Source organism: Bactrocera dorsalis, unplaced genomic scaffold (genome assembly GCF_023373825.1).
Source record: "Bactrocera dorsalis isolate Fly_Bdor unplaced genomic scaffold, ASM2337382v1 BdCtg007, whole genome shotgun sequence".
NCBI lineage: Eukaryota > Metazoa > Arthropoda > Insecta > Diptera > Tephritidae > Bactrocera > Bactrocera dorsalis.
This window is the reverse complement of record NW_026038058.1, coordinates 371,671-383,791: the sequence shown is the minus strand read 5'-3', so window position 1 is coordinate 383,791 and position 12,121 is coordinate 371,671. Positions and strand designations below refer to the sequence as shown.

The 12,121-nt window shown below is 31.7% G+C and overlaps 2 protein-coding genes across 4 annotated transcripts; one reads left to right on the top strand and one right to left on the bottom strand.

Annotated features, from left to right (window-relative positions):
- Positions 1-3: 3 nt before the first annotated feature.
- LOC105228250 (chloride intracellular channel exc-4) lies at positions 4-7,772 on the bottom strand. 3 transcript variants are annotated; one of them, XM_011207994.4, is made up of 6 exons: positions 7,319-7,663; positions 1,552-1,653; positions 1,327-1,491; positions 1,020-1,262; positions 835-945; positions 4-763 (listed from the first exon to the last, which is right to left on the bottom strand). In XM_011207994.4, exons 1-6 carry the CDS (start codon positions 7,394-7,396, stop codon positions 686-688), a joined length of 777 nt encoding a protein of 258 aa, XP_011206296.1. In that variant the 5' UTR covers positions 7,397-7,663; the 3' UTR covers positions 4-685. The 3 variants fall into 3 exon arrangements, with proteins under 3 accessions (XP_011206296.1, XP_011206295.2, XP_019846597.2); XM_011207993.4 differs by lacking the exons at positions 4-763; positions 835-945; positions 1,020-1,262; positions 1,327-1,491; positions 1,552-1,653 and adding an exon at positions 2,255-3,691 and having other exon boundaries at positions 7,319-7,772; XM_019991038.3 differs by lacking the exons at positions 4-763; positions 835-945; positions 1,020-1,262; ... (1 more) ...; positions 1,552-1,653; positions 7,319-7,663 and adding exons at positions 2,255-3,691; positions 6,199-7,302.
- Positions 7,773-7,963: 191 nt separating this feature from the next.
- LOC105228251 (nuclear exosome regulator NRDE2) lies at positions 7,964-11,314 on the top strand. The gene has a single exon (XM_011207995.4). The coding sequence runs from the start codon at positions 8,153-8,155 to the stop codon at positions 11,075-11,077; it is 2,925 nt and encodes a 974-aa protein (XP_011206297.2). The 5' UTR covers positions 7,964-8,152; the 3' UTR covers positions 11,078-11,314.
- Positions 11,315-12,121: the final 807 nt, after the last annotated feature.

Below are 12,121 nucleotides of genomic sequence, written 5' to 3'. Positions count from 1 at the left end.
AACTCATTGTTAATTTCATATCAAATAGTATATGCACGAAATTTTATTTATTTTGTATGACGCATACATACTTATAATGTATATACAAAAATATAATCTATTTGCCTATTCAATTTATTAAGAAATTGCGAATGAAAAAAAAATATTGACAATGAATGTACATGTGTATGCAAATATTTCCTGGTGATTTAAATTTGATTAAATACATTTTTAGAATTTCATGGTGCAATTCATTTCAGTGTATTTAACTGTTTGTGTACTCTTTATGACAGAACTAGATTATTTTAAATTAGCTTTTACAAATAGCGGGGCTCTTTTTATTTATTTTTCTCTAATTAAAATAGGATCAATACTTATTGTAAGTGTCAGTTTCAAACTAACATAAAAACATTCGTGATAATAAATTTTTTGAGCAAAACATACTTAATTCAAAAATATAAATGCGAAGCAGAATATATATGTAAGCATACTCATGTATATAAACATGCATATAATTCTATTTTCGCTTCAATTATATTTTTAACAACAAAAAATACTCCTTTGTAAAGTGTTATATGTAGGTATGCATAATAAATTGGAATATAACTGAAAGCAAGGCTTGGAACCCAATAATGCTATGTGGATAAAGATGACCGTAAGCTTAATCCTTATCTTGATCTCTTCTATTTTCACCATTACAGCGACTTTACTCTGTAATATCGATTGGAATGGAAGTAGTAAATGTTGGGGTTTCAAGTTCCTCGTGCTTCTTCATTTTTAGCATCTGAAATTTCAGAAAATTTTGAATTTATTGAATTTATTGATTAAGATCGCGTAATAAAACATTTGACAGACCTGTTGTAACTTATAATGATTGATGATATCTTGATCTGCAGGACACGATTGTGTGAAGGCATCCAACTGGTACATGTGATACATGTAACGCCACAGAGCGGTGAAAAGTGTCTACAATAACATATTTAAAATGTTGTAAATTAAAAACGTTTTTTGTTTTTATATCGATATTGATGTAATTCTACCGGGATTTCGAAATCCACAAAATATTTTCCTGCTACACGAATATGTTGCAGCCGAGGCATAAGTTCACAATCAAAACAACACATAGTATCGCCGGTCAGGAAACGTGTGTTTCGATTTGCCAAATGGTCATTGATCTTCCTTAAGTGACTCAATAAAGCATTGTTTTTGGCCTCATCTTTCTTCACCAACATAAGTTTAAGCTTGACGTACAAATTTTCGATCAGCGTTGCCACTTCTTTATCCTGTGGACAAACGAAACGAAAAAATATGTAAAAATAATTCAGAAATAAATTATATGTATTATACCTGTACAAACAAGTTGTAACCGCCAGGAATATTCTTCATGATATGCCGTTCAATTTTATCGTTTTCTAGGATAGCTAAACCATTATCAATTAAAATAGGTGGATGTGTGGCTTCGAAATTGGTCCGAAAATCGGGTGGTGGCTTTTGCATATCCACCGTCGTAACCTAATTATTTTCATCTAGTGCGTTTATATTGAATTGATATAATGTTGTTAAATCAATTACCTTCAAACTGATAGTTTTAAGCTCTGCCAAAAGATACAGATCCATAAAGTATTCCTGGCAAAACAGGCAAGCGCCCTTTCTCCTGCCATCGATTGTAGAGGCCTGTAAGATAAATTAATCAGTTTACAGATGATATTATCTCACCAGAAGATCTATATATAAAAACTCCTGATTATACTAAAAGTATTCAAATTTTTTAAATGTTTGAATTTCAATAATATTTGAATATTAATTAAAAAAAGGTAATATGTATTACAAATCTCAACCTGTCTAATCAACCTATAACAAAAGACAGGACTAATATTGACAATGAAAAGAGAGTGGTTTACAATAAAAAACTGATAATATTAGATTCATTAAGTATATAACTATTGAAGAAGACAACATAAAAAATAAAAACATGTCACCTTGAACTGTTGTTCCTGAACTAAATATGAAAAATAAATATAAAACACATTACATACAATTTTTATACTCACATTTTAATAAGCATTTGTTTAATTTCAATCAGATTTCGGTTCACAATTTCAATAGGATAACTGATGGTAAATAGTTAATTATGATAACAATTTACGAAAAAGAAATGGAATCACGCCAATTACAGAATAAATTTACCTATATTTAGGCGATACCAAATTCATAGGGAATGACGAAACGCGCATAAATGCAATAAAATATCGGTTTATTAAAAATCAACACAAAATATTCTCGATTTTTTTTTATTTATTCAATTTACTTTTTAACAATACAATTTCAACTATTGAGATCCCATACAATTTATAACATTATGTCACTCTAACAGTTGATTTAATAAAGATTGTTCTATCGTTTGTTCTTCTTTTTCAAAAACTGTTCCCAGTCCTGTAGGATATGATCGAGGTGATTTCATTTCATTAATATGCAGATTCTCTTCAAAGTCATTTGAAGCGTTGTTAACACAACTTTTTTTCTCAGTGGATTCTTCATTTTCAAATTTGTTAATGTCATCGTCAATGTCATTCACTGTGGGACCTTTCCTGCGTTTTATGTATCGCCATAAGGTTGTGAGCGGTAACGAGAAAAACTCAGCAGCGAAACGTACCGACATTCCGTTTACAATATGACCACGATATGCTTGCGTTAACCTCTCTTGAACACCATGATCAACCATATCTTTACTGCCATTCCTAATCCAAACAGCGGGCAACAATCCGTTATTCTTCAGTCTTGTTTTATATAAATGAACAGTTGACTTAGGAACATGTAAAGAGCGCGAAATTTCCGAAATTTGCACACCGGCCTTCAGTTTACTGTAAATTAGTTCCTCTAATTCCTTATTCGATTTTCGTCTTTTACGTTTTGGATGTTTGGCGACACGAGAAGATACGGTTGAACGCACAACATTATAACACTTAGCAGCCTCCCCTAAACTCATACGACCGTCCAATACGGCATTTGCTGCAAGTTGTACCGCTTCCGAGTTATGCGCTCGTTTTTTTCTCTTCACAATACGCTCCTCACCATCACATACAGAATCAGAAAATATTTCATTATCATGACAGCTATTATTATTGCTATTGTTATTGTATGCTCTCAAGTCGTTTTCGATTTCATCAAAAATTCCTTCGCAAGCCTCGGCTACCATTGCGGCGAAATCTAAATTGCTTACTGGGTTGCTGTCAACTGAAAATTCCCCTTTAACCACCTCTCCATCTTTCATATGCTTTTGCGCGAATGGAACTCGATTCGTATGATTTATGGCTAATTTTTCACTGTTCAGTTTTTCATCTGTTTGAAAACATTTTGTGTGCTGTTCCACAACGGAAATTTTATCTAGCATGTTCTCATCTTGTTTGGGGGTCACATATTCGAAGTGAAAATGTTGGTTGTCGTGATGAGTAAGCATAAGAACATGTCCTCCGTCTGAAAACTCGTTGCCCCACTTCGCAAAAGCATCTTTTCGTAGAGCGAATGATTTTTCTGTAGTTGTTGTTCTACACTCCTTTATATGTTGTTGGTGTTGTAGTTGTTTTAATTGTAAATTCGATTTTACTATATTTTCTTTCTCGTCCACATCATTTAAACCATCGCCAACTGCTATTCTGTTGATGTTGAGTTCGTTCGCATTCCCCACAATTTCATTTTCAAGCATAAATTCTTCCTAAAAATGGGCAGAGGATAATGAAAGCATACTATTAGGGGATCACATCTTATGAATATGATATCTGTGAGTATACGACTATATTTTCTACACTGAGCCCCTGTTACAAGCGATTTGGCTGTATCATGCTTTGTATAAATGCACGCATATGTAAAGGAAGTATAAAATACATTTTATCTCTAATATATTGAATCACATCATTTTTTAACTTTTACTTAAATTTGCACAGATTATTTTACATAATTTCTTTTAATTTTATGCTTTTTGCTGTTTTGTTATAACTTTTATTGGGCATAGCATTTTAATAGCGACCTTATTAGCGCATTTGTTTAATTGTATGCGATTGCGATTAGAAATTGTTATTGCTAATTCCAAAATAATTTTAGAGGCATTCAAAACATTTGCTTAGATAATCCAATACATATAAAAATCACACCCACTTTCATCACATTCGTAAAATGTTTGTGTATGTGCCCATAACAATTTACATACATAATTTTTATTACACACTGTTAAAATTTGGCTCAAAAATTGTTCTGGATATGATGTTGACATTCAATTTGCGAGTTATTGTACGTAAATTTAAAGCCTAATATTTTGATAATTGTAAACTATCATATATAGTATATATACATACATAAATATGTATAATATAATATATATTCATTATAAAACCATTGATCAGTCTTACAATTTTTTAATTTCAGGAGCTGCAACAATTCATTTTTGTTAGGTATTTCTTATTTGCAAAACTCATCAATTTCTTATTGAGTACATAGTATCGGTTGAGTATGATGATGTCATGCAAAAGTGCTTCTCTGATTTGTACAAGCCAAAAATACAGTTCTATAAATCTAAAGAAATTTTATAACGTAGCTGCAGATATTTACACACATATACACTCATATGTATGAGCAAAATATGCTCATTGGTAAACAAATGCCCTGCAAGTAAAATCTTTGAAATAATTATAGTTATTATTAATATTCGCCTTTGAAGTTATTTCTCTAAAACATACATATAAGAGTACTTGGCGATTGCGTATATTTATGTATCATAGATGTGTAAATATGTATGTATATGTGATTAGAGATATACATACATATGTGTATATACATACATATATGCATATGTATATACAGTTGAACTTCCCTAACCCGAACCACATTAATCCACAAAAAAAAACTTTGGGTTAGAGACTTCTAGTTATAGGGTTAAAACATACAATTTTTTTTTTTAAATTATAAAATATAAGTCGATGTACAGTTTATTTACTTCGTATGCAGTTTTTGGTTTATGTTCATAAAACGGTTGAGCATATCTCATTGTCCACTTCATTATAATCTGTAATTTTAACATTTGAAGCAATAAATAGGCGCGGCGACTTCTATGACTAAGAGAATCACGTGCTAATTGAAAAGTTCAATTTAGGGAAGGAAATTTCTATGGAACTTGATATCCATTGCCAATTCAAGATTTCGACTTATCGAGAACATCATGTTAAGGAAGTTTGAGTTATGGAAGGAAATTTGTATGAAATTTGACTTTTCTAAACGCTATTGCCAATTCAAGAGTTAAGTTATGGAGAACCTTGTGCTATAGAAGCTCGAGTTATAGAAGTACACTGCATGGGAGCATCCTAAATCCCAAGGAAATATAGAAAAAACCTTCACCTACCTCCATTTTTGAGTTTAATGAGAAATTATATTGTTTAAAGTTCGTCCTTTTTTATTGTGTGTAAACAGACATTTTCTAACTGGATTTATGTACGTAAATTTGATATATATACAAAGTTAAGTTCATTTATATGCGTTTTGGAATAGACTGAACTAATTTAACTTTGTTACGTCTTTCAAACTTATTTTATAAATTTAAATTCTAACAAAGTTTAACTGCCCTCTTATTTCGAAATACACTATATATAGCGAAGTAAACATATTTCATATTCACGTTTAAACTATGTTTTCTTCTTTTTTTACCACGCGATGCAATCTTAACTTAAAATTATACAGACAGTTACTTTTACTAAGTCGCTTCAATACATACATACATACATATGTATTTAAAAAAGTCGTTTTTTCGGTTATATCAATGCTTATATTAACTACATACATATATCGTTTTACTACATTAATATTCTAAACATTTATTTATTTTTAGTCAGCTACCTCTACTCACTACATCACGCCGATTGCCTAAATTGTCTGCAGTAGTTTCTTCACGTTTCTTTTTTTTTTTTTGTTTAATTATAAATGTACACATATACATATATGTATCTATTTTATAAATTAATTCATAAAACATTCTAGTCTATAAATAAGTATTAATATTATTATGCATATGAAGAGATTAGTATTGATGATGGATTATTAAATTGAAATACTCGTTTCAAATATTTTATCGGATTATTTAAACACTGACTCCTATTCTATTTTCCAAATTAAAAAAGTAACAATTTTCAAGAAGGTGACTGTTGATAATTATTAATTATTTGCTATGCTACATACCACCGATAAGATAAACGTGTCACATAGGAAGAAAAATAAGAAATAAATTGAAACAGCCTTACACCACTAACGATGTGATTTGGAACCGATGACTTCACTTGCAATTTGTACCAAATTTATTTATACACGATTACACATATATTTTTAAATGTGGATGACACATATGCATATTCAAGATACACTATTAGTATAAATGTAATAAATATTTCGTATATATCACTAAGTTGATAAATAGCTTTGTTAGTTTGAACAAAGTTAGAATAAATATGTTGATCTACCACGCTATTGTAAAGATTAAAAGTAGGTATTTATAAACTTATATACAAAAAAAATTGTTTTTAACTAATTAATGGATTAAATAATAATATGTTGTAACATTCGAAATTTTTTATCAATCTATTATAATATTTATGTTTTATTAGCAGCTATTGGAATTAGATTGTTTCATAAGTTATAAAATACTAAAGAGCGTTACATAAGATTATACTATAATTAGTGCTTAATGAGTCATTTCTGATGAATAAATGTCAATTTATAAATTTATACGCACAAATAATGATTACCAACGAAATTTACAAACGTTCAACTTACAAATTTGAAACTAAACATTAATTTTAGAGAGCGAATCATTCAATCACAAGATCAACCAGTTGGTTTACAACATAGAAAGAGTGACATGAAATTTTAGACTCAAACCTGTTTTTCAAGCATCATAGACAGAAATTTGTTTGCTAGTGGCATGTAGGATGTATATATAAAACTTCTACAAGTAAAATACAACTTCCTTTGAGAAGGAATAAAATAAATATGTTCTGCTATTTCCAAAAATAAAATGCTACAATGGCGTAACCATGTATGTACGTATGTATTCACAAACAAATCAACTTAATCTATAGACAAAAAATATCTTAATTTTAAATAAAATCTACTTTAACCATTGCAAATAGTTTGCACACTTAAGTGCTACGATCACACAATCTTTTAGCTTTTAAATAGGCAGAATTTAAACACATCTCACACATACTCCCAACTGGTTTAGAAACAGATGCAATTTTCTCCAAGATGGGTGTTCATATTATCAAAATAACTTTAACAAGTTAGTACTGTTTACAATACTCACCTTGATAATCAATTCAATTTCAGGCACATCTCCATTATTAGTTCCATTGGTTTCTTGGTTATTCTCAACTTCCGACATCTTGGAAATGCGTGACGTATGAATTTCACACTTGCTGTATCGAAGCGCAACCCACACCAAATAAATTTGAATATTACTCTAATTCTAGTCTCTCTTTCTTTTATTTTCTGACCAAACTCAATCTGCTTTCTTTTTAAGAATCTAATAGTCAGACATCAAATGAAATTCACTTAAGAAAATCTTTTGTAATTGAATTTGAAGAATTTATCACACCTTCTCATAAACGTATCGCAATACTCTCGTCTGTTCACAAAATAATGTCGAAGCGGGCTTAAAGCAATTCGATAACACGGTTGCATTTACACGGCGTTCGGAACTTTGGATATCATATTCGATCACTGATCACTCACGATACGTTATATTTATTTAACCTTTTTCCTACTGTCTGTTCAAAATTCAGATGAATTGGGCTATTAATTTTTAATTTGGATTTATGTAGTATATATTTCTTTTTATTAAGGCAAGCACGTATGTAAAGAAAATAAACAAATTTAAATAAATGCAACCCTTGTGAGTATGTTCACATTTGAAGGTAAAAGTAAACTAAATCAGCTGTTTTGTCGAAGACATAAAGTCCACAAATAACATTTAAAGTTTTTCAACATTTATTGTAGTAGCTACTCTTTCTTAATTGCAGTTAAAAGTAAACTCGTAATTAATTGCGTTTAGTGAACTGCGTTAATCATATGTAATGAACTTTTGTGATTTCATTTAAAATAAAAAAGAATATTACTCTAGTATATAACATCACATCCAATGTCTGTTTTTCCTGCATATACGGACGGAGAGGAGAGAATAAACAATGGTTCTGATGCAGAGCATAATCAAATTCCTTCGTCCAGTTGGTTAAGTAATAGCAGCTTTGCTTTGGAAAATGATCAAATTAAAAGTTTGGAAAACGTTGAATTTATGGGATCAAGTTGTTCATTGGACGAGAGTAATGCTGAATATACACAAAAAACAAAGAATAATAAAAGAAAAGCACATAGAAGGAAGAGTAAGAGAAAAAAATATGAATCTGATTGTAATACACAGATTACACCCATACTGGAGTTCAACGGAGCTGAGGGGTATTATATAGACAAATCTAAGATCCAGAACTATCTTACCGTACGCACTTTACATAAACCTGCCTGCCCCCGTTATCGCTACCGTTCAGGCTATGTTTTGGGAAAAGGTTTCTCATGCAAATCAAATGTTAAAGAGACAATTCTAAAATGTGGAAAACGCTATTTTCGTAACAAATGTTATATACAAAATGATACAGCATGTAACAATACGCAAATCGCTCTGGATGAAAATGAGTATACAGCAAGACTTGGACAACTTAATCGAAGAATATTGCAACCAAGTTCTGATATACAAGTATGGTTGGAATTATTATCTTTACAAGAACGAAACCCCTACAAATGGTCCCGCCTTTTATTAGCTGAGAAGAAGCTTGATATTATCAACCGCGCATTAATCAGTTTTCCACGAAATGAACAGTTGTATAGAATTTATATCGATATTATAAACGCCACATATCCCTCCTTTGAAGTCACAAAAATTTTGGATCGTTTACTATTGAAAGATCCTTATAGTTATACATTATGGACAGCGCAAATAATGACAACCCAGGGTTCAATGGCCCGATGTATTGTACCAGATGTGTTACGTATTTATGAACGTTGCATGCGAAAAATGCATCGTGCTCAACAAATAAGCACAACTGTCGGGTCAGCAATATCTAATACAGATGATGTAATGTTACGATTATTTAACAATTGCGCCCTTTTTCTTCGGCAATCGGGACTTAATGAGCAGTTCATTGCATTAATAAAACTTGCGCTTGAATTAAATATAACAACTGAAATTTTTAAGGGATTTACTCCTCTTGAATCTGATCAAAATACACTAATTGAATTCGAAGAACTGGTTCTACAATCAGGACTTCCAATGAATGAAATATGGCTCCGTATAGAAAAGCTTCGACAAGGATTTAATTTTTTACCATGTCCAGAAAAAATTAAATGCAATGATCCACAGCGTATTGTTTTTAATGAAGATATATGCCACTACATATATCCAATGGAATCACGAGAAAATTCATTTTACTTAATATTACTGATTTTAAAATTGCTTAAAGTGCCATTTATTCAATGTGAAGGATTGGCAGATAAGTTTAGCGCTCATTTGGAGTTTATGGGTGATTCGGATGCAATTGAGGACATTTTAGCAGTGTGCTTACAACGCAATTTTGCAATTTCTCAAGAAATGCAGAGGGAATTTCAAAGGGCCATATGTAGTTTAACAAAGGAAATGACAGTAAGTCCCTCTTTCTTAAGTAATACCATTGGTCATGAGGTATACATTCGTTGTGTAACTGGCCTCTTACTTGACTGTGCTGCTTCATATACAAACATTGATAAAAGAAAACACGAGCTATTCATAGTGTTGTGGTGTCGTTTTGAGCGCTTGATGCTGATTTTTGAACGGTACAGTTCAAAATCATACAAAGAATATGTTAAAGCAGGTCGAAAACGGTTTAAAAATTTACTTAAACAAACACCCAACCGAAATGTGCTTATTTATTATACTGAATTCGCAATATATGAATTTGAATCGTTAAACGATCTAAAAGATGTTCAATCAGTGGAAAATATATTTGAAAACCTTATTGCTTCTCATTCCTCTGACGAAACTCAAACATCTGATTTGTGCTATACTTACGTAACATTTGCAGAAATTCTTATTGGGTGTGGAAAGAAAGAGAAAGCTTTACATGTTCTATTATCGTTTGCTTTTAACAATCAAATTCAAAATAACGCAAATCCTGGTACTGGTAGAATCCTTGCTGCGTTACAGCATGTCACTGAGAAGTTGGACCATCTGATTTCTATTGAAAAGAGTGTAGAAATTATGGTACTTGAGCAATATTTATTACCCGATTATACTGTGTCAATGCTTAAAGTACGAGTGCTAATCCAGTGTCTTATTGGGCAAAAAATCGATGCAATTTCTTATCTTGATAAACTGATGAATATATTTCGAAATAGCAATGACCGACACCGCTTTCTTCGAGAATGTATCACGGAAATATATTTGAGTTTACTACAAATGAAATGCCCAAATTGTAAAGTGCCAAGTTCCTTAGTTCGAGACAGAATTATTAATGGCCTGACTGAATATCCTCGGAACTTATTCCTTCTTCAACACTGTGGTATATTAAACTCAGTTCCTTGGTTTAGAATACGTACAGACCTATTTCGTATCAAACCAACCATTATGTCAGTTTTGTTTTTAATTATCTTAGCCCGTAATAGATATTTTCAAATGTATTATGATAACGAGAGTGATAAACAATATAATGACTTAATCATCCGTAACCGTATTCTTCATATATTCAAAACTTTATCTAATGATCAACTCAGCCCAATGTCAAAGAGGAATGCATTGTTAAAGAATGCATTATTTTGGAGATTATATCTTCGTTTCTTATCAGACCAGTCTACTGACTTTGAAACAAGCAAAAAATGTCTTTTAACTGCTTTGGATGAATGCCCGTGGAATAAGGCTCTATATTTGGATGGAGCAACATATGTGCCGCAAGAGTTATCACATCTGCAAGACTTAATTATAGAAAAGCAATTACGGATTTACGCGCTTCCTGAGGAGCTTGAAATTTTACGCGATCAATGAACACAAATGCATTTAAATTTAATTAAATATCCGAAAGAACCATTTCATTTAGTTTTGATCTCTTACTATTGACACGCAACTCTGCAGACGTAAATAGTTTGGTTACAGGTTGAAAATTAATAAAATAGATGTATAGCTTCCATCGTTTTACATTTTATATTATTCCTATGCCTATTCCAAGTAATTTAATACATGTTCAGAACAGTCACCTTTATTAAATAAATTTTCCGAAATATATGAATTAATGATGCTTCATAGAAATAATAGAAATGGCGTATTTTAGTCTCATATATAGTAAATCATACTCGAAACTCCCACTTATCATTCTTACAAACTGATAACAATATCATTTGCCTTTGGGTTGTGAAAAATATTATTAATGAAAAATAAATTAATAAACATTTATGTTATAAACAAGCTATAATCTTCAATATTCCCAGTGCTTGCGTAGGTAATGAAATAGCTGGATGAAATCAAAATCAGCCAATACAAGTCAATATCAGAAGCTGAATTGCTAACTAAAAACCAAACCGATCTAACACTATCAATGAAGAGTTCTGGAAGGTCGACTGGTCTCTCGCGGAAGAGAATATTAACTTTTAATGTGTTGCGATGGCAATAGAGAAGAAATTAATCCCCTAAAACAGGTTAACACTTACCGATCCAAACGGGGTTAAATCGCCGAAAAAACAGGTCTTGGTCGGATGAAATCCGTGGGAATTGTGTCTCCTCCAAGATACAGAGCCGCAACAAAATCTTCAAGTCGTTAGCCGGCAGCACATGTGGAAAAGACAAAGAAACGTTGTTGGCAACATACAATGCAATCGACTGGCCCGTTCTCAATTACGCAGCACCAATATCGTCGCCTGGATGCAGTGGTACGCATATGGGGAAGCTCCAGACCTGTCAGAATACTGTACTCCGGACCACACTTCTTAGGAGCATCAAAAGGTCTTTCCTTGACTACGTCGACGACGTCGTACAGTACGCCGACTGGACTTCGGACGCAACTGACTTCATACAGGTACTGACCGCCATTCACAG